The sequence below is a fragment of the Myodes glareolus genome, chromosome 15 (assembly GCF_982192425.1).
Source record: "Myodes glareolus chromosome 15, mMyoGla1.1, whole genome shotgun sequence".
Taxonomy (NCBI): domain Eukaryota; kingdom Metazoa; phylum Chordata; class Mammalia; order Rodentia; family Cricetidae; genus Myodes; species Myodes glareolus.
This window is the reverse complement of record NC_142040.1, coordinates 47,121,971-47,142,161: the sequence shown is the minus strand read 5'-3', so window position 1 is coordinate 47,142,161 and position 20,191 is coordinate 47,121,971. Positions and strand designations below refer to the sequence as shown.

Genomic DNA, 20,191 nt, shown 5'->3' with positions numbered 1-20,191 from the left:
TGAAAGAGGTCAGGGATTAAGCCAGAAGTTTCAGTGCCAATCAGAGCTCATGTGTTAATAAATATGTAACAGGTTGTAGTGGAATATTAAAAGGGCCATTGTACCTGGAATTTACTCTGGAGTGATGGTCACTTAGGTCTTGAAATAATCTCTTATAAATAATCATTAATTGTTATCTGAGACTTATAAGGCTGTTTTTTCTTGGGGATTTTAGAACCTTAGCATAACCTCAGCCATAAGACATTTCTGGCAAAGCTGGAATTTTTATAGTGTCGGTGTTTTCTTAGTTAATGGTTCTTTAAGACAACTCCTAGTTCAGGTAAGATATTTTGCTATGAGGGAATTGACTTGCAAAAAGGCTAAAAAGAGCTGCAAGCGCTCCTACCCAGTTAGTCCCAGAGAAGGGACTCCCCTGCTGCTTTGCTAAGTCTACATTCATTCTGCAGTGTCTCTCTTTCTTCACCTGGCCCATGTGACTCAGAACACTGACAGTGGCACCCAATGAGGTGGGCTCAGAGAAGAGCAGTAGTCAGGACACTCCAGGACTGGAGGTGATGATTACTCACCGGTAAGTGAGACTCCAGGATTTGGCAAGGACCTGGGGGATTCCCCATCTCAGGAGAAGCAATATATGCAGTTGCTAAAACGCTTCCAAAAGAAAATGGAGTGGACGTGAAAAACCCACCAACCAAACAAGCCAACACAAAACCAGCTTACTGAGCTTTCAATATTGATTAAGCAACATTGCTGCTGATTTCAGGCAACTCTTCATGTTCAATTAAAATTAACGGTGTGGAAGCAAATACTGAGAGCTTTGAGATGAGTTCATCAAAGAGGAGAAACTATACCATTAAGGCTTTGATCTTTAGTGTAAGTTAATTTCCAAAGCCTTGGAGCCTCTGCAGAGTGGAGAGTTAGAAAAAACTTGGTCAGACGGAGAGCAGTTCAGTCAGCCCGCAGAGAATGTTGCCTCAGCTAAAAGTGAAGTTCGGGAGGAAGACAAAAGTGAGGAAGGCCAAGATACTACTCCTCTGTGAGAAAAAACAGATTTTTTTAAAAAAAATTGTAGCATTAGCTATAGAAATGCAAAATTTGCAGATACAAATAAAAAGAATAAAATAAGGGGGGAAGTTTCTTCCCACTAGAAAGAAGAGAGGAAATAATTAGTCACCACCACCAAAGACCTCTGGAGTCTCCTTATGAAGGAACTGAGGAATTGCTGCCAAAGGTCATAAGCACGCTGCCTCAGGTGTTTCCAGTCACTGTGGAGCAAATGCCTGCAAACAACCCATATCCTCAAGGTTATGTTCAGGTTAGCTGGAGGCCTACAGAAACAACAGATCTGAAGTGGTTAAAGAAAAAGTAGAGGCATAGGGTAAGACAGATTTTACATAATTCGGCTACTTAGAATAGAGTAATTACTCAGATTTAGTGGCAGCTAGACTAGAAGCTGGCCCTCAGTGGCCAAGGCTTACTTGGTGGGAAGGGGAAGCAGCAGCCAGGGAATATAGTGATCAGAGAAGCAAAAGTGGAGGAAGCGAGCTGGAATTCTTATGACTGTTTGCCTAGGTCGCAGTTCCTTAAGACAATGCCTCCTTCAGATAAGGGGTTTTGGTATTGGGGAGTCGGCTTTCTAAAAGACCTTTTGCATAAAATAAAAACAGCTTCTGCAGAGCTCCTAGGCAGTCAAGTCCATGGAGACTGATTCCCCGCTGCTGCTTTTGCTAAGCACAGATTCATTCCGCAGTGTCTCTCTTTCTTCCACTGGCCTTCATGGCTCAGAACACCAACAAAAGGTTCGACTATATAAAAGTTGCCAGTGGCAAGTAATTGAACTTACAGACACACATCACTGTTGTTATTTGGCACACCCATATGAGAAAATAAGTCCCGAACAAAAACACAAAGTAGTTAAAGAAGCTTATAAGAGAATGCTACAAGTCATTGGTAAAGGTAGTTCAGAGACAAGCAAGATTTCTGTTTACAAATATTTACACTTAACCAGGCAGTGGTGATGCCCACCTTTAATACCAGCTCTCAGGGAGGCAGAGGTAGGCGAATCTCTGTGAGTTTGAGGCTAGCCAGGTCTACAGAGAGAGTTCCAGGACAGCCAGAGATACACAGAGAAACCTTATCTTGAAAAACAAACAAGCAAACAACAACAACAACAAAATACTTACACTTGTAAACTTTAAATTTTTCATAAACATCTACAAAAATTTATTTCTTCTTTGCCAATTTCTTTAATTGTATATCAGTGGAGAGGAAGATGGTTTGAATGTGACCACTTTGCTTCTTGTATAATCTTGGTACATTGTAATTAATCTGATATTGAAAATAAATATAGCAATATCTTTTATTTGTACTATTCATGTGGGTTTCTGAAAGGAAAAAGAATTAACTATAAGCTGTAGGGGGAAATGCTTTTTTTCTAGTGAAGGGGTTCTCTGGGTTTAAATGATTTACTGTGGACTCGTGGGGGCTGCCTGTTGCCTGTGTTTCACCATAGGGAAACCAGCTTTCCTTGGGAGGTTGTTATGATCTTGGATAAACCACAGAATCGTATAGTCTATGGTTTGGGGGAATTAACAGTCTCCTTTTCTGCAAATAACAGACTAGACTGCTAGCTCAGATCCCTTCCAACTCTCTTTCTCTCTCTCTCTGAAAATGGACACATCAGAATATCAGTTGAACAATATTCCCAGTGTTAAGACTTTCCATTTTGATTACTATGATTTGGCTGCATCACCATGATTGTAATGACAACTTTTTTTCCATTTACTTTATGTGTATGGATATTTTGCCTGCATGTATGTCTGCACACAATGCTCACAGAGGCCAAAAGAGGGCATCAGATGCCCTGGGACTAAAGGTCTAGATAGCTGGGAGTGGCCATGTGGTTGTCAGCCAGGCAATTCACCCAGTTCTCTTAGCTGATCATCACCCCAGCTCGTGACTGTCAGTTTTATTTAGTCGGTTTGGCATGTTAGAATATGGATCCTTCAGCTTCTGCGGGGTGTTTGTCTCCTGTGCAAGCTGCTCTAGTTCTGGCAGTGTTCCTCTGACCTCAGCCTCTCAAGAATTGGGAGTTCAGGAGTCGGCCAACACTCCAGCAGAAGTATTTGCATTCTTCAGTTCGCCTTGCTCATATGATGATAAAATTTTCCTGGCCTTCAGTTTCTTGATTAGAAAGTATCTGGAAAATTTTGTTAATTGTTTTCAATTAAAAACCATATTCATATGTGCCAGGTATACAAGCACCAAGGACACAGCACATGGTTTCTTTTCTGTGCATTTTGAGTGAACTGACACGAGGAAGACACTGAAGTTACAAAGGCTAGTAGGAGGCAAGTCACTGTGGTTAGTCACTCTTAAAAAATTCAATACTATTTTTACAATTTTAATATTTTCTACTAGGCAAGAACAAAAACCTTAAAACTAAGACGGGAAGGACAGAGTTATTTAAGATATACTGTGTAAAAACACCAGAAAAAACTTACAAAGAGCATTAAGATGTCCGTGGCCATAGGCAAGAATTAGCACTCATGGAATGTAAAGCTGTTTGACCTCTTGAGTGCCTATTAAAATCCGGAAGAACTCTTAACACTTGTAAGAAGCGTCTCAAACTGAACTAAACTACCTACCACGTTTAGGGCGCAGGGCACTGAAGGTACTTTAAAACGTGAGCTAGCAAAGATATATCTGAGCTAAAACAAGCTGCAGGGCTAATATTCGTTACTCCATCTAGCACCTCGCGGCGGCCTAATTGTTCGTCCCGGAGCTAGGATGAACCTCACCCATCCGCAGACTTCCGTTTCTGAGTGCGGGACTACAATTGTTTTATTTTCGGCAACGTCTTTCCTGCAGGGCCAACTGTTGCAATCCTCTTTCCAGACCTTCCAAGCGGCCTGCTGCCTGCAAGCTGCAGGGGCTGCAGGGGCTGCATTCTCCCCGCGCCCGCGGAGCCAGCCGATGTCCCATTGGCTCAGCCTGGAGCATGGCCGGCTGCCGATTGGTTGAAAGAAGTAGGCGGGAGGGAGGTGTGCCCTGACGTCACACGGGCCTCCTCGCAGCACAGGATTGTGGGAGGGACGGGGCGACGGGGTGGAACTAAATACCCGGAACGACCTTTGCGGGCCAGGACGGTCACCGCCCGGAGCCTATGTCTCCGCCCACCGACTCCGTGGGCTCCGCCCCCGCCCCGCCAGCGAGGCCATCAGGTGATCGCAGGCCGCCGCGGTCACGTGGACGGGCCGGCGCGCCCCGAGCTGGCCATGGCGGCCGCGGTGTCCGGTGTGGTGAGGCGGGTGGAAGAGCTCGGGGACCTGGCTCAGGCCCACATACAGCACCTTAGCGAAGCCGCGGGGGAAGACGGTGAGGGAGCGCAGCAGAGGGAGGCGGGCGGATGGTGGGGAGACCCGCGGGGCCGCCGCGTTCGCTGGCCAGAAGGCGCGGCCTGCGGTCCGAGGCGGGGTCCCTGGTCCTGGCCCTCCGAGGGCTGGTGCTTCTGAGCCGGCCCCCATTGGGAAGTCATTTACCCTCTCCTCAGAAGTCGCGCTGCCTAGGCAGCGGGCTTCATACTCCTTGAAACCCTTTCTGTTTACATCCGACCTGATGTGTAGTGTCGAATCTGCGCAAAGGCTAGACTCTGAGTAAAAGTACACACGGACGTTTTCCTGAATGCCTAACTGTACCCAAATGAAGGATGCTTTTTTTTTTCATCCAGTAAATACAGAGAGGCGTGCATGACAGTTCACCTTCTCATTACTGCCTTGTAAATTTTCCCTTTGTGTTCAGTTCAAAATTCAGTTGTAAATAAACGGTATTTCTCACACAGTTGCACTGGTGTAGTTGAAATGTGCTTCCCTCCACATCATCTCAGTCCTCGCCAAGCCTTGTGTATTCTGAGGAATGTCTGAGATGTTTCCTCGGGAGGAAAAAAGAATGGGGTGCGAAACACATCTTTCTTTTGATGTCGGAATCAGTTTGCTTCTTATAATTTCTCAGTTGCAATTGGTTCGGCAGTACTTGATTTGAATGTTGAGCCTTTACCGTGCACGAGCCTTAAAATTCTTGTAGCTAGACTTATACATTTTCCCAAGTGATTGAATAGTTGGTATATTTACAGAATCGGTTCTGCGATTAAATGGCCCACTTTCAATGAAGAACATTTTCTGGAGTATTTCTTCTTAGGACGGTGTTCGTCAGTGTCCCACACACCACACTGAGGCTATGTCTTTTGGTTTGTGGCAAGTGAAACTGGCTTCAGTAGTGACTGTTGCCTAGTTTATATCCAGGTTTCTTATAATTCTAGCTTTATTTGGATCATCCCAGTGAGCCCGAATAATTTTTATTCACTTATTCCTGAATCAAACAGTCTTTCATATTTTCTTTTGAAAGAATTCTGTGATCCTATGTAGAGGACACCTGGAAAGAAAAGTTCAGTGTTATATAGTTTTGGAGTCTTTTATACATCTGAAATTTTACTTAAACCACAGCCATAGCTGTCCACTTTATGAGCCCCTAGTCAGTATTGAAGTTAATCTTACTAGAGATTTATTAATAGAATTTACTTAAGCATAATTGAAACAAGATTATATATATTTAAATTAGATTTGACCCTTTTTCATACAACAAAAACAAAACACATCGTAAACTTGTCCTTTAGCCTAACAGTTATATGTTTTTATTAAGTCGTCAGTATTGAGAGTTTCTATCCAAGCTAGGTCATATAAGGCACATCTTCATTCCACTTAAGAATGCTCTTCATATTTGTGGCCATTTGTTTTGTTATTTTTCTCATTATTAGCAGTATGATATTGTCTTGTATGGAATTAGACCGTAAGAAGGATATTTTCCAGAGATTTTGTGAGTCACTTTTCTCTCTTGCCTTGCCTGTTTACTTTAAATATTTCTAGCTAAAGCGAATGTATTTTTATGGACTTTCCTAGCTATGCCAGCGCCACGCCCCTCCTATGGTAATAGCTATAACATCTTGCTTCAGCAATGACTTGGTTCAATACAAGTCTCGGCATTTACTATAATCTTCTAAAGCATGTCGGGAGTGCAGCATTCCATGCTATTTGGGTTCAGAGTAGTATCTTGTTTTCTAAGTTGGTTGGTTGGTTCTTTTGGGCCAAGGAGAGATAGGAAGAGACCTAAGTAGATAGCATTCAGTGCAGGTGAAAATTCCTCAAAAATTCCTCTAAAGCTATAGTTTAGTTTTCTCACCTGAGAAAACTAAAGGGTGTTGCCAGCTGCCATACCTGATGGTGTTTTTGTTCTAACACTGAATAACTTATCTCTTTATGTAACTGCAGAGGCTGGATCAGATGAGACCACACCAACTACTACATTGTCCACTGGCACATGATTAGGAATTGTTCCGTGTTTCAGATAAGAGGCCTAGAGACTTTAGTGTCTTGTACTGTGATATGCATATATACATTTTACTACAGAAGTGAAATTTGAGGGAGGATAGTGTCTTTGGGACCCACAAAGTCTGAAATCGGAAGTCAAAAAAATAAGTTAGTGATGGGGGGATGGTGAAGATTGGAAAGTTGCATAAATTGTGATAAAAAAGTATATGGAAGTAGTAGAATGTTTGTTTGTTGTTGGTTTTGTTTGTTTTTCTGTAGGTTTTGAAGGAATGAGGTAGTTTGTCCCATACCAAAATTTTAAAGGAATAAGATAGCCCTCTAGATTGTAATTGTAGCTATAACAACTAAAAATGGAAGTATGTTAGAGTTGTTTACAGTCTGATATTTTCACAAAGATTTGATTTGGCCAATTATTCTTTTAGGAAACATTTGCAATTGCATTTATGAAATAACATTCATTCAGTGGAAGCTCTTTTTGCAAATATGTGGATATTGCATTCCCATAAAGGTTGTAAATTTATTAAGTATTTTGGGTATTTCTACATTATAAAAAGTATAATAAACTGAGAACTACACAGATGGCCCAGAAGGTCAAGTACGTGCTGTGCACTTAATGAACTGCTGTAAATGTGAACTGCTGTAGCGGCTCACATGTATCCCAGTGCTCTCCGGGGAAGTTGACCAGCAAGACTAGCAGAATTGCACGCTCCTTGTACAAGTGAGAGGCCTTGTCTCAATATGTAAGGTGAGGAATGATTAGGAAGACATCTTTTTTGTCGTTGTTGGTTTTTCGAGACAGGGTTTCTCTGTAGCTTTGGAGCCTGTCCTGGAACTAGCTCTTCTAGACCAGGCTGGCCTCGAACTCACAGAGATCCAACTGCCTCCTGAGTGCTGGGATTAAAGCCGTGTGCTACTACCACCTGGCTTGAGGAAGACATCTTGATGTCAGTCTTTGCCCTTCACGTGCACACCTGCATGTGTGTTTTCATGTGTGTAAACATGCATACATATGCATGTACACTACACATACATACCAAGAAAGAGTGAACTGTATATTTAATTCCTTAAGTCTCTTAAGAATCCTTTTTCTAAATTTAAGACATAGGAACAGTGAATTTTAAAAAAACCTTTCATGCCTTTGCTTTGAAGAATAAATTTATTTCATTGTGATTGGGTTTTATGTATACTTAATATTTTAGGTAAGAAATTGCTATCTTGCCACAGTATAGTTTCGTTATATCATTTCTGTTACATAGTACTTTTTTGTTTACAATGCCCTTTGGATTTATGTAAAATAATCATGTTTTTATTACTTTCAGATCACTTTTTAATTCGGGCCTCTGCAGCTCTAGAAAAATTGAAACTCTTATGTGGAGAAGAGCAAGAATGTTCAAATCCATCAAATCTTTTGGAACTGTACACACAGGTACTAACACAAACATGATGTCTGGCTTTATTGAGGGTGTGTGTAATGCACGCATTCATGTGGACATGGAGACTTGTGGACTTGTGTGTATTCACGTGGAGATCAGAGGTTGATGTTAGGTGTTTTCTTCAGTCATGTTCTGTCTTGATTTTTGAGACAAGGTCTTTCGTTGAACCGTAACTTATGGATTCAGCTGGGTCAACTGGCCAGCCAGTGAGTGCCAGAGAAGTACCTTTCTTAGCCTCCCCAGTGCTGGGATTACAGGTGCCCAATGCCAGGCTCAGCTTCTTACATGGTGCTGAGGATCTAAACTCAGATCCTAATGTTTGCATCAAATACTTCATTGACTGAGCCATCTTTCTCAGTCCCTGAACTCTGGCATTTTGATACCAGATTGATTATTTAAATGCTAGGCTTCCAAAGGTTATATAAATAGATAAAATCAAATTAATTGTAAAGCATTGAATTTTGCTAAAAAGAAAAAGAAACTGCAGTTTGAAAGGAGTAAGATTCATTAGATACGTAAAGAAAAATACTGCTATTAAAATAATTATTGATAACTAATCAGAATACTAGAAATTAAAGTCTAATTTTCTCCCCTGGGATTCACCTTTTCTTAGGATTGGTTGTTAATGTGATTGCTGTGCTGTCATTATATGCTTTTGTGACATTTTCCTGTTACTCTTTGCTTTCTGTCTTAGTTAGGGTTTCTATTGCTGTGAAGAGTTACCGTGACCACAACAATTTTTATAAAAGAAAACCATTTAATTGGGGTGGCTTACAGTTTCAGAGGTTTAGTCCATTATCACCGTGGCAGGACATGGTGGCATGCAGGCAGACATGGTATTGGAGAAGCTGAGAGACCTACACCACTGGCAACAGGAAGTAGTCTGAGGTACTGGGCATGGCTTGAGCACATATGAGAACTCAAAGGCTACCTCCACAGTGACACACTTCTTTCAACAAGGCCATACCTACTGTAACAAAGTCATACCTCCTAAGAGTACCACTCCCTATTGGGGCCATTTTCTTTCAAACAGCCCCCACTTCCTTTTGGGTGGTATATGCTTTCTTGGTCTTTCCAAACAAGCTGACATCTTGAACTATATGCCATTATAGTAATTGATACTTGAATAGCACTTTATAGATGGCAAAGTGCTTTCATGTGCCCTTTCTTGATTGCTAAGAGAGTAAAGATGAAGTAGTTATGGAAAATGGAGGACTTGGTTAAGTTTGGAAAGTGCACATTTGTAGTGTTGACAAGCCCAGCACTGTGCTTCTTCATAGGAGGTACATGTGAGTGTTACTGCCTCCAAACATGACTGACTTAGCCTATAGTAGCTAAACCCTAAGAACTAACTTGGAAGGTCTCTAGCTCTTCAGAAAACTTTCCACTATTGTCTGCTGTGGTGAGTCTTTTGCTTGTCTTTCACATGAGGATCCTCTAAATACTGAACTTCCCCCAATACAGCAGAATATCTAGGGATACAGACTTAGATTTCCCATGCCTGGAACTCCTGACTCTGATTCCTTAGCTTCCTTCTGTAAGATGCTGGTGGCTCTGAATCAAGATTGTAAGAAGCTGATCTCTCTCCCCTTGGAGATAAGGCTTAGGCCTTATTACTTAGGTATCACGAATTGTGCTTGTAGTGTTTCATGTGTTTTACATATTCATTTTACTCTCAAAGAAAGGAACTTGGAAAGGTACTGGCTTGTCCTTGGTTAGTTTTGTGACCAGAAGAAAAACTACCACTGTAGCCCAGTTTCTAGCAGATTAAAATAAGTAAAAGGACTAAGGAGTTTTAAGGTCTTACAGGCTGCTGGGGACTCAGTATTAGAATTGCATACATTGATGGCATACTTCATTTATGTGGTGGCAGGATGTATGCTCTCAAATACTGGCTGTATATTTGGGAACACAAATCTGCCAAAGATTCAGCATTAAAAAGTAGAATTAGACTATAAAACTTCAGGCATTTATAAACCATTCAGGGATTATACAAATATGAACATCAAGTAATAATTGATTATATTTTCATAATTATGACATGTTAATTGAAACATGAATCTTCATTTACTTCTTGAAACACCAATTTCCTCTTGGTGCCTGAACATTTTGCTTCCTTTCAAATTTAAATACAGTGCTGACATGGTTGAGTGTCTAATAAAGCTTCTATATATGCTATATACTTTGCTACCCTGTAAAGTTTCGTCTCTAATAGATACTTTTTTGTTGTTTGTTTTAAGGCCATATTAGACATGACATATTTTGAGGAGAATAAGTTAGTAGATGAAGATTTTCCTGAAGACTCTTCTCCCCAGAAAGTAAAAGAGCTTCTCAGTTTTCTTTCAGAACCAGAAATTTTAGTTAAAGAAAACAATATGCATCCCAAGGTAAGTGCTGTGTACATGCAAATTATAACAGAACATTGTCACAGTGTCTTGCCGCTGATCTGCTCTTTTGTTAGTTTTTGTTTTTCAAGACAGGGTTTCTCTGTGTGGCTTTGGTATGCTCTTTAGACTATATTTTTGTTGCTTATGAATGTATCCTTGTTTTAAGTTAAGATGAAAAGAAATAGGTTTGCTGAGCTTGGATTCACATGCTTTATTCCTATCACTTGGGAGGCAGCGGCAAGGGGATCTGTGAATTTGAGACCAGCCTGGTCTACATAGTGAGTTCCAGGCCAGCCAAGACTATTTAGAAAGATCTTGTCTCAAAGTGGATGGGAATTAGGGGAGAGGAGGTTAATACTCCAGACCATGATCAGAAAAGTGTATTTTATGAACTACTTTCAGAATATTTATATAATGGAATTTTAATTGTATTGCATACAGAATCCTTTTCTAACACAGATATTTCCTTGTCAACTTTACTTTTGCAAGCACTGTTTTTTGACAGTCATAAAATCTAATTGTCTTTATTGCCTTTTTTTTCTTTAGAGTTTTGAGACAGAGTCTCACTGTGTAATACTGGCTGCCCTTGAACTCTGTAGACTAGGCTGGCCTTAGACTCACAGAAATCCACCTGCCTCCACCTCCTAAGTACTGGAATAAGAGTCATGTGCCACCACGCCCAGTCCTGACCCTGGTGAACATTGCTGCCTTTCTTATTAGCACTGATCCTTTGTCTCCTTCATGTTCTTTTCGCCATCTTTAGAAGTTTTTGCTTGTTGTTTGCCAGAAACGCTCCTCTTCTTCATTGTAGAGACAGGCATTGCCCAAGGGCGTCTCTTTCATGCTTTGATGTCTCTGATCTGTCTCTAATGTCCTGTTCACATGCTTTCTCTAGTTGGCCTTATGTATCTAGGTATCTAGTCCTGGGTTATTCTCCCCTCCCCCCTTTTTAAACATGTATTTGTGGGTACCATGTGTGCATGCTCATGTATGTGCCACAGTACACATGTGGAGGTCAGAGGACAACTTGCAGGAATCAGTTCTCTTTTTCCACCATATGGGCTCTGTGATTGAATTCAGGTTTCAAGTCTTGGCAACAAGTACCATTACCTGCTGAGCCTTCTTGCTGGCCCTGCTGGATACTATTTCAAGTAAATAATTTCTTGTATTTACGTGCCTGTTGACTGTCTACCTAAATACCTTCTTGGCTTTATGTATTCATTAGGACAGACTTTCTGGTAAAGCAATTACCCCAAGATTTAAAGGCCATAACACTATAAACATTTTGGTTTATTAAAGTTACTTTTTCATATATAACTTTTCATTATTCTAACATTAATTCTTATTCTTTTCTGTAGTTCCTATTTCTTTCTAGAAAATAGATATTAACTTGACTCAATATGTTCCTAAAAGGGTATCTTTTTAATGAGAATGGATTTTGCATTTTTTCCAAATAATAGTAGGGGAATTTGCTACTATCATATTTCAAGTTACTTTTTAATACTATTTGTAAATTAAGGAGTTATTTTGCTATATCTACCAACAGATGACAATATTTCTACTTAATTCAAGCATAAGCATTCCCCTGTAACCTAATCTGGACACATTCTGTAAAATGAGAATGCTTTTAGTTGCTTAATTTTCTTTAGAAGTTTGATTTTTGTAAATGTATGGCTTTTTTGTGGATATGCCTTTTATGTTTCTTTTCAGCTGTGTGATTTGCTTGGGGATGAGCTATTGGAATGCCTCTCCTGGAGACGAGGAGCCCTGTTGTATATGTATTGTCACTCTCTAACTAAGAGAAGGGAGTGGCTCCTGAGAAAATCTAACTTGCTCCAGAAGGTAAGAAACAATTTCGTTTATGATTTTGATTGTTAGCATTTACAGACTTTAGAACATTTTATAATAACAGTAGTGAAATCAGAGATTCTAGGCTAGTAGACCTACATTTTAGGTTCACAGATTATGCTCTTGGAATTTCTGTAGAGACTAAGATGACACATGAAAGAATAGCATTTGCAGACTACTACATGTGTTTCTCAGGTTCTTGAGTTTTATTTTTGTTTGAATATAAGATAAAGCTGTTAATTTCTAAATATTTTTTTGATTAAAGAAGTTTTGTTATGTGTGTCTCTTTGTAAGCAAGGTAATCCTGAGAAGCCTGTAGGACCCTGCTCCTAAAACAATATGACTCTGTCTGTTCTAACAATTATTATTCCAAAGACATGAATCTTAGTATTGTGTCACTAAGAATTCCAGCTCAGTCTAAATGTACCCATAGTTTGCATAGTCTTGGAAACGGGAAGCCATACTTTTAGGTAGAAAAAATTAGTTATATCTGAATCATAAAACGGGCTAAAATATAGTTCACTATATTTCAATATATAGTTCAATATAGGACAATTGTCTAGCATTCGTGATGCCCTAGGTTCAGTACTGAGGACTGCAAAACAAAACTCCATATTTATTTTTAAAAGTTTTTTGAATTCATCTTTACAACATTCATCCTTTGATAACATTTTTTAAATAACTGCATTGCTGCAGCATGTGTTTGTGGTTGATATTTCTTCCTTGTTCCATATTCTCATTATTTGGAAGGGTTTACTTATATTAAGACAGTCTTTATGCCATTGGAATATCATAGTAATTATATGTACTTCTATATCGGTCCATTTATCCTCATTTATGAATGAGGCAAAAAGTATTTGTTTATAGTTCTGTGTATAATGTTTTAATTATTTGATTTCTTTATTTAGTACCTTGTTGATGGGATCAATTACTTGCTGCAGATGCTAAATTATCGATGCCCTATCCAGTTAAATGAAGGAGTTTCTTTCCAAGACCTAGACACAGCTAAATTACTGAGTACAGGTAAGGTGATTTCTTGTTAAAGTTTCCTAAGTTTTCTTTTTTTTATTAAGATTTTAGAAATCTTGCTAACTGTACTCATTGAAATTTCATACAAGATTTAAAATGAATGCAAGAACTGCAATCTTTTCATATAATGTAGAAAAACACTTAAAACATGTTTAGTTTTGGCTAAATGTATTGGCACAAGTCTTTATAAAAATCCCAATACTCAAGAAGCAAAGGCATGAGGAATTGTGAGTTCAAGATCAGCTTGTTCTGTATAGTGAGTTCCAGGACAGTCAGAGGTACATAGTAAGATGTGAGGTGTGTGTGTGTGTGTGTGTGTGTGTGTGTAGTTTTGCTTTTATTCATGTGTTTGTGTGTGAGAGAATTAATGTGCATGTATGTAGGTACCCATGAAGGTCAACAGGATGTAGAACCTGGAGTTAATTTGGAAGAGTTAATGTATCATGTTACTTTTGCTTATTTTTGTTTTGACAAGAGCTAGATTTGGCTATTAATATCATACTAGAAGTAAGTTTTAAGGGAGATAGACTTTTAGCGCTTTTTATGTGCTAATTGTACTTTATAAGTCAGAATTGCTTTACACGTAGAAAATATAATGTAGTGTTCCTACTACTCCTGGTCTACCTACATCTCTTATTGTAAGTCTAATTTGTCTTTATAACAAATTAACATGCTTTGACCTTAAATATTTAATTGCACAATTTCTGGGAATAATGTTAAAGGAATAGTCATCTTTTGATGGAAATTGTCGTGGTATTCTTTTTTCCTAGTGATACAAAGCATCTTGGATTTTTTAGCATCTGTGATAGTTTAGAATTGTATGGCCTACCAAACACATGATAATACATAAGACTGTTAGTGTACTCAAATATAAGACATATTGTAACAATATAGTTATATCACTGATACTAGAGCATCCTTCAAAGTAAACTCTGTGTTCATGGATGCAGTTCAGAAAATTTGTGAGAGTTCTGAAGTTATGTATAGAATTTAGGCTATAATCTAGAAGGGTTCCACCATTGAAATTAATTCTCAAAGAAGGTCCTAAAGAGGCCTCCTTGAAATGTTAAGAATAACTAAATGGTTATCAAAATATTATTTGACAATACTCTGCTTTGTTTGGGGAATTTCTTTTCTAGGTAAAAGACAGAGCATTGATTAAGTTAGAATTGTGCTAGTGATAGTGGGCTTTTCTGAGCATTAACAAATGGTCTGAAAAATGTTTATTGCTGGAGACGTTTTTCAGTAGTTGATGTTGCTTTCTATAAACTTAACTCTAATTTCAAAACAAATGACCTTCCCAGGAATATTTAGTGATATTCACGTGCTGGCTATGATGTACAGCGGAGAAATGTGTTACTGGGGATTAAAGCACTGCACAAATCTACAGTCAGAAAATCATGAAGTTGATACTGATGTTTTTGGAGCAAGTTGCACCACACACAAAGAGCCTTTGGATTTCCGAGAAGTAGGAGAGAAAATTTTGAAGAAGTATGTGTCGGTGTGTGAAGGACCTCTGAAAGAGCAGGAGTGGAGCACCGCGAATGCAAAGCAGATCCTGAGCTTCTTTCAGCAGCGCTGTAGCTAGGTGTTCATCTATCCTCACAGCTCGGAAGAAGTCAAGATGGGTGAGATGGAAAAGAAGGCTTCAGGAGAGGCGATGTCTACACTGATCCTGAGTATATTACACTACATAAAGATGCCCAGCATGGCTACCCTTCTCTAATGCTATCACCGTTCATTGTATTGTCCTAAATTTGTGAAAAAGTAGTCTCTCCCTTCTAAAATGGCATATATGTTATTCTAACTGAACTGAACTGCATACAATCCTGCCACTGGTGAGGAGAACCCAAGTTATATTTCACTGTGGTAAAATATATGTAACACAAAATCTGCATACTTCAGAGATGCAAATCAGTTTTCTCCTTGTTTCAGTTATATAGATCAGTATAAATGTAGGCAATTAAAAGATTATAACTATATTTAGATTGCATTTCCAGTAATCTAAATGGCAAAAGATTTTAGAAATGAATCATTGTATTTATTTTGCCATGTATTTCTAATAATACTTAAATTATTGACTTAGCTACTTTATAAATTATTTTCTTATTTTGTTTAAAACAAAAACTGCATGGTTTCTCCAATAATGAAGATAAAAATCAGTGTAAATGATTCTATCAGTTCAGACGCTTTTAGGGCACATCTTTGATTATAATGAACTTTACATATGTTTTGCCTTTATTAGGATTGAAATGCTGATGGTCAGAGAGCCTAGTTTGCTGTCTTGCTCACCATCTTTCTGCCTACCTCAACTCCTGTTATCTTGGGATGGTCTGTATGATGATTCCTTCTGATGCACTAGACTTCTGTCCCAGTGACATCTTTACATTCCAGTAATTTCTGCTCCTGCACCTTGTGCATTAGCCATACTCAGTTTCTCTTTCTAAAATCTTAAGTTTCAGTTACTGATAACAATTCTCCGCTTTTCAGCTTTTAAAATTTCCTTGTTTTTATTGGTTTCTCTTTATTTTTGTTCTACAGCTTTTATTCTTTTTACAGGTTTCTTTCTCGACTGTTCTTCTGACTCTTGAGCAGTGAGCCTCTTTCATGCTTTCTTTGCCCTGCATTTCACGGGACGTCATCTGAGCTACTCTCCCCATTGTTTCCTCTTTCGTCTTATCTGGTAGTGATGTCCTTAGCCAGCTTCCAACACTGCATTAATCCTCCATCAGCTGTTTATTCTTAGGAGACTTAGTTATGTGGAAGGCATGTAGTCTTTCAGAGTATGTTTCAGAGCGTGACTTCACTTAGAAGAACCTTGACTGTAAGCTACAAAGGTGCCGGTCTTTTCCCACTGTGGTAGAGTCAAATTCATTAGTCACCTCTACCATTGTTCTTCCACAGAAAGTTTAAATTCTGAAGGAGTCAACTTGCATTTACTCATTTTTCTGTTTTAAAGAAAAATAGGTTGCCTATTTTTTGATGACTAATCTTTTCTAGTTCCCTGTTTTCTTGTTTCTCACTTTATGTCTTCATGTAAGTTCTGTTCTTCTTTCTCTTTCTTGCTTTTTACTCCAAATGCTCATGCTAAACAATATCTTTCACAGCCATTTGGCTTGCAGTGCCCACAATATCAGACTGATTTCCATGCCAGGAACTTGGGCCCCAGTCTCCTTGCTTCCTCTGAAGTTTATTTCTAACTGCCTATTAAATACTGACTGCACAGTAATTTTAAGTTCAGTATGAGCAAAAGACAGATACTTCATTTTTAATGGAAAATCTTCTCTGCTTCATTCCCCCCCCCACCACCAAGTTTTGTATAGTTTTTCAGGAAGGGAAACAGAAGGTTTACCTTCCCAGCCTCATTTCTATACTCAACTCTGATTTGTCTTCTAGATCAACATTTTTCAAACATCAAAATTACAGGCTCCTTTTTGATAAACAAAATTCTGAATAAGCAATGGTAGCTAGTGGAGATTCCTCCATCCCTGCTTCAATTCCTGGCATATCTTTATAAAACCAAGATTTTTATGTTTCCTAACATTTTAGCAAGTTTTATTATGAAAATACCTTGGCTTTCTAAAATTAAATAATCTTTAATGTGATTTTTAGAAGCACAGACTTTTTCAGTGGGTCCTAGTCAATTAATCAAGTTCTTCCAGTACTTTCCCAATGCACTTATGTATTACAGCCTCAGTACCTTGTAGACACCATTATTTCAGGTCTTTCTTTGTGGTCAGGTAAACAATTTACTTGTATGATGTACTTTTAGTAATACTGTGTCCAGAGGCTGTTTTCAGCTTTTTCCAGTAGAAATTAGATATTCCTTTCTATTTTCTGTCTTCCTTTTTCCACATTACCACAGTACAATGTGTTTTAATTATTTTTCTTACTACTAAATGAACTCCATATCTTATAATTTTACCTTTGCACATACTGTTCATTGCATGGTAGGTAGTTATGGTTTTTTGAATTAATGAGGCATGATTTGAAATGCCAAATTTTGCACAAAAGGGTTGCTGCTATTGCATTCCAAACTGCCATGCCCTCTATACCGGTGGTTCATACATCAAAAAGGAAAATATATTCCTCAGAGGAGTAAAGTGTTACTTGGATCCTAAACCTGAGAAAACAAGACTTTGTCTTCGGGAGCTGAGAACTTCATGTTTTGCCTTTATTACCTTTGTGGACTCACTGGTTGGTACAATTATGAGGGTATTCTTGGGTGCTTTTTGTATAATTTACTCCCTCCCCCAAAACAATTGGAGAACAATTTGTAGACCATAATAGTTGCAGTACTTTTTACTGTGGTATTATAAATGAACAACACATTTTGTATTCATTTAATCTTAATGAGTAAATCCTTTTATGTAGAATGAAGTAACCCCAAAATACCAAATATTCCACATATGGACAATAGTTAAGCCTACAATCGATTTTTTTCAACAACTATTGTATGCGTACTACATGCCATATTTTGTCCTAGGCACTAAGGATATAGCTTTGGAAACTATCATCTATCAGTGGATGGGGAATATACAGTATATCAAGGGATAAAGCTATTAAGCATGATGTAGGATGTAAGGGACAAGTGTGACTTGGAGATGGGTGCTATTTTATTTAGAGTGATGAGAACGGCACATCTAAGCACCTGTTTTCAATTTCTATCCTGGTATTTAGATACTTGTATATTCAGTACTCTCAAAGATTTTCTTAGGGAAGTCACCACCTACAACCTTCTCACTTTTACAATGGACTTCTTATCAGTGGCATTCCTAATGTGTACTGCCTAAAGGCCTTGGCATTTTATTCATTCCGGGTCGGTTTCCTTGTACCTTTCAGTTCCCTTTTCTGTCTTCTGTAAGGTTCCTATATCTGTCCACAGAAGCGAAACTCTGTAGTTTCTTTAATATCACTTCCCTATATATTTAAAACACAATATGAGGTAACATAGTATGAGAATATTACATTAAGAGGTACTTAATATGTCACAATTAATGTATACATTATATAGTCATGCTGATGTTCAGTGGGTTTTGTTTTCCTACGTCTAGTGAAAAATCACTTTATCTTCAGTTGGAAAATGTTATAGGATTTCCCACAATCCTTAAATGTTTACCATTCTTTACTCGGTATGAATTTTCTGATATGGATCGGGCTGTAAGACTTGATTGGGAGTTTGAGGCCAGCCTGGTCTACAAAGGAAGTTTCAGGACAGCTAGAAACCCTGTGTCATAAAACAAAAACAACAGCAACAACAACAACAAAAAGATGTAAGAGACTGTCTCTTACTATGTTTATAGGCTTTTTGGCTACTGTGCATTATTTGGTGTTAAGGCACATATGGCATTCCCTTATCTTTTGCATACAGTAGAGCGAGGTAAGAGTCATGACTAAAAGCTCACCATAAAGTTACATTCCTAGCTCTCCAGCCTTGCCGTCAGTGCTCTGTTCTTTATTAAAATGTATGAGCTGTGTGTGAAGTCGTTGTCTGACTTATCTTCTTGACACTTTAAAAACCCACTGCTACTAACGTGGTCTACTTTAGATTGCTTGTATCCTTGGTCAGTCTTTTAGGGCCCCTTTTGTAACTATGAGGATAACCCATCTGCCACAGAATCCAGGATTCCATAGTTCTCTAGTATTAACTTGCCCTGAGTTCTTTTAATATAAAATGAAATACATTATGGAAGTATTATATTAACATAAGCTTAATATAGCCAGAATTAAAAGTATTCATTATATACTTATGCTGGTGTTGAGTAGCTTTGTTTTTGCAATTTTTAGTGACATTTTCCAACTACAGTGTTTTGGAACATGATTAATACAATAAAACCACATTCCTGTACTTGTTTCTTGTTTTGTTTTATATTTTTTTCTTGCATCAGAATAAAAACATTTCCTCTCAGTTTGCTGTCCTGATTTCTGAATGCTTTTTTTCTGGTCCTAATAACTTGCAGACAGGTTAGCATAATGATTCAGATAGTGAGTTCTGGAGATAGAAGGCCTGAATTAAGTCACAACCCTGCCATCTTAACTGGAATTTTATGTAAATTACTAAGTCCTTTTGGCTTTTAATATTCTATTTCTTTTTATTATTTTTAAGTATGTTTAAATGGTGTATTTCTGTGCTCATGGCCCACAGAGGCTAGAGGCTTCAGATCTTAGGAGGTAGAGTTTCAGGTGATGTAAGTCAACTGGTGTGGGTGTTAAGATTCCATCTTCCATCCTCTGCAAGAGCAGGAGGAACTCCTAACCACTGATCCACCTCTCCAGCCCGTTAATCTTATTTTCCACAATAGATAATTCATATTTCCTTGTAATATAAGAGCAGTGACATTTTGTTTCTTCATGCTTAACTGATTTAGTTTCTCATGCTAATTTTCTTTCTATGAAAATAAAACAATTTAGGGAGGAGAAATGCCATATAAGGAATTAATTCTTACCTCTTCCGGATGACTTGAGCTATGGTTGGCCTGTTTGCTAGCAGTGACATGTGGAATAATCACCATTTTAAATTTAGATTCTCACAGAGCCTTGATTGCCCTGCCGTCAGGCTTTGCTGAGTTTCTTTCCTTGTCATTTAGATCCTCAGCTACTGCTTTCTGAATGATGGGCCCTACTGAAAAGCATTTATGGTCTACCACTGAGCAGTAAGTACTGTTCCAGGCACCATATATTATTAAGTCTCCATTGTTTTAATATTTATATACTAGCAACTATTTCTGGTAGCCTAGTGTGTTCTTTAAAGGTTTAATGTTTATAAAGATGTGGATCTTACCTTCTACTTTGAGGATTAAAAAATGGGATTAATTTTTAAACATCCTATGGATTAGATATAAGAGAACATTTTGACAATAGAGAAACCAATTGTATATGCAGATCATAAAATTTAAATGTTTTCACAAAAACAATATAGCTGGGTATCTTGGAGTGGTAAGCACTTACTGGTTGACAGTAATTTAAGATTGAGATAGTCTATTTGAAAATAACTGATACATGCTACCAAGTGTCTTTCCTAAAGGAACCATATCCAGTGCTATATATTGTCTACCTCTTTTTCTTAAATGTCTTTTAAATTAAGATTAAAGTGAGCAGAATAGACATGGCTTCC

The 20,191-nt window shown here is 38.3% G+C and overlaps 1 protein-coding gene across 1 annotated transcript; it reads left to right on the top strand.

Moving 5' to 3' along the window:
* Positions 1-4,227: 4,227 nt before the first annotated feature.
* Positions 4,228-18,985, top strand: Rimoc1 (RAB7A interacting MON1-CCZ1 complex subunit 1). The gene is made up of 6 exons (XM_048428466.3): positions 4,228-4,374; positions 7,700-7,806; positions 10,054-10,200; positions 11,911-12,042; positions 12,957-13,071; positions 14,382-18,985. The coding sequence occupies exons 1-6, from the start codon at positions 4,275-4,277 to the stop codon at positions 14,663-14,665; spliced, it is 885 nt and encodes a 294-aa protein (XP_048284423.1). The 5' UTR covers positions 4,228-4,274; the 3' UTR covers positions 14,666-18,985.
* Positions 18,986-20,191: the final 1,206 nt, after the last annotated feature.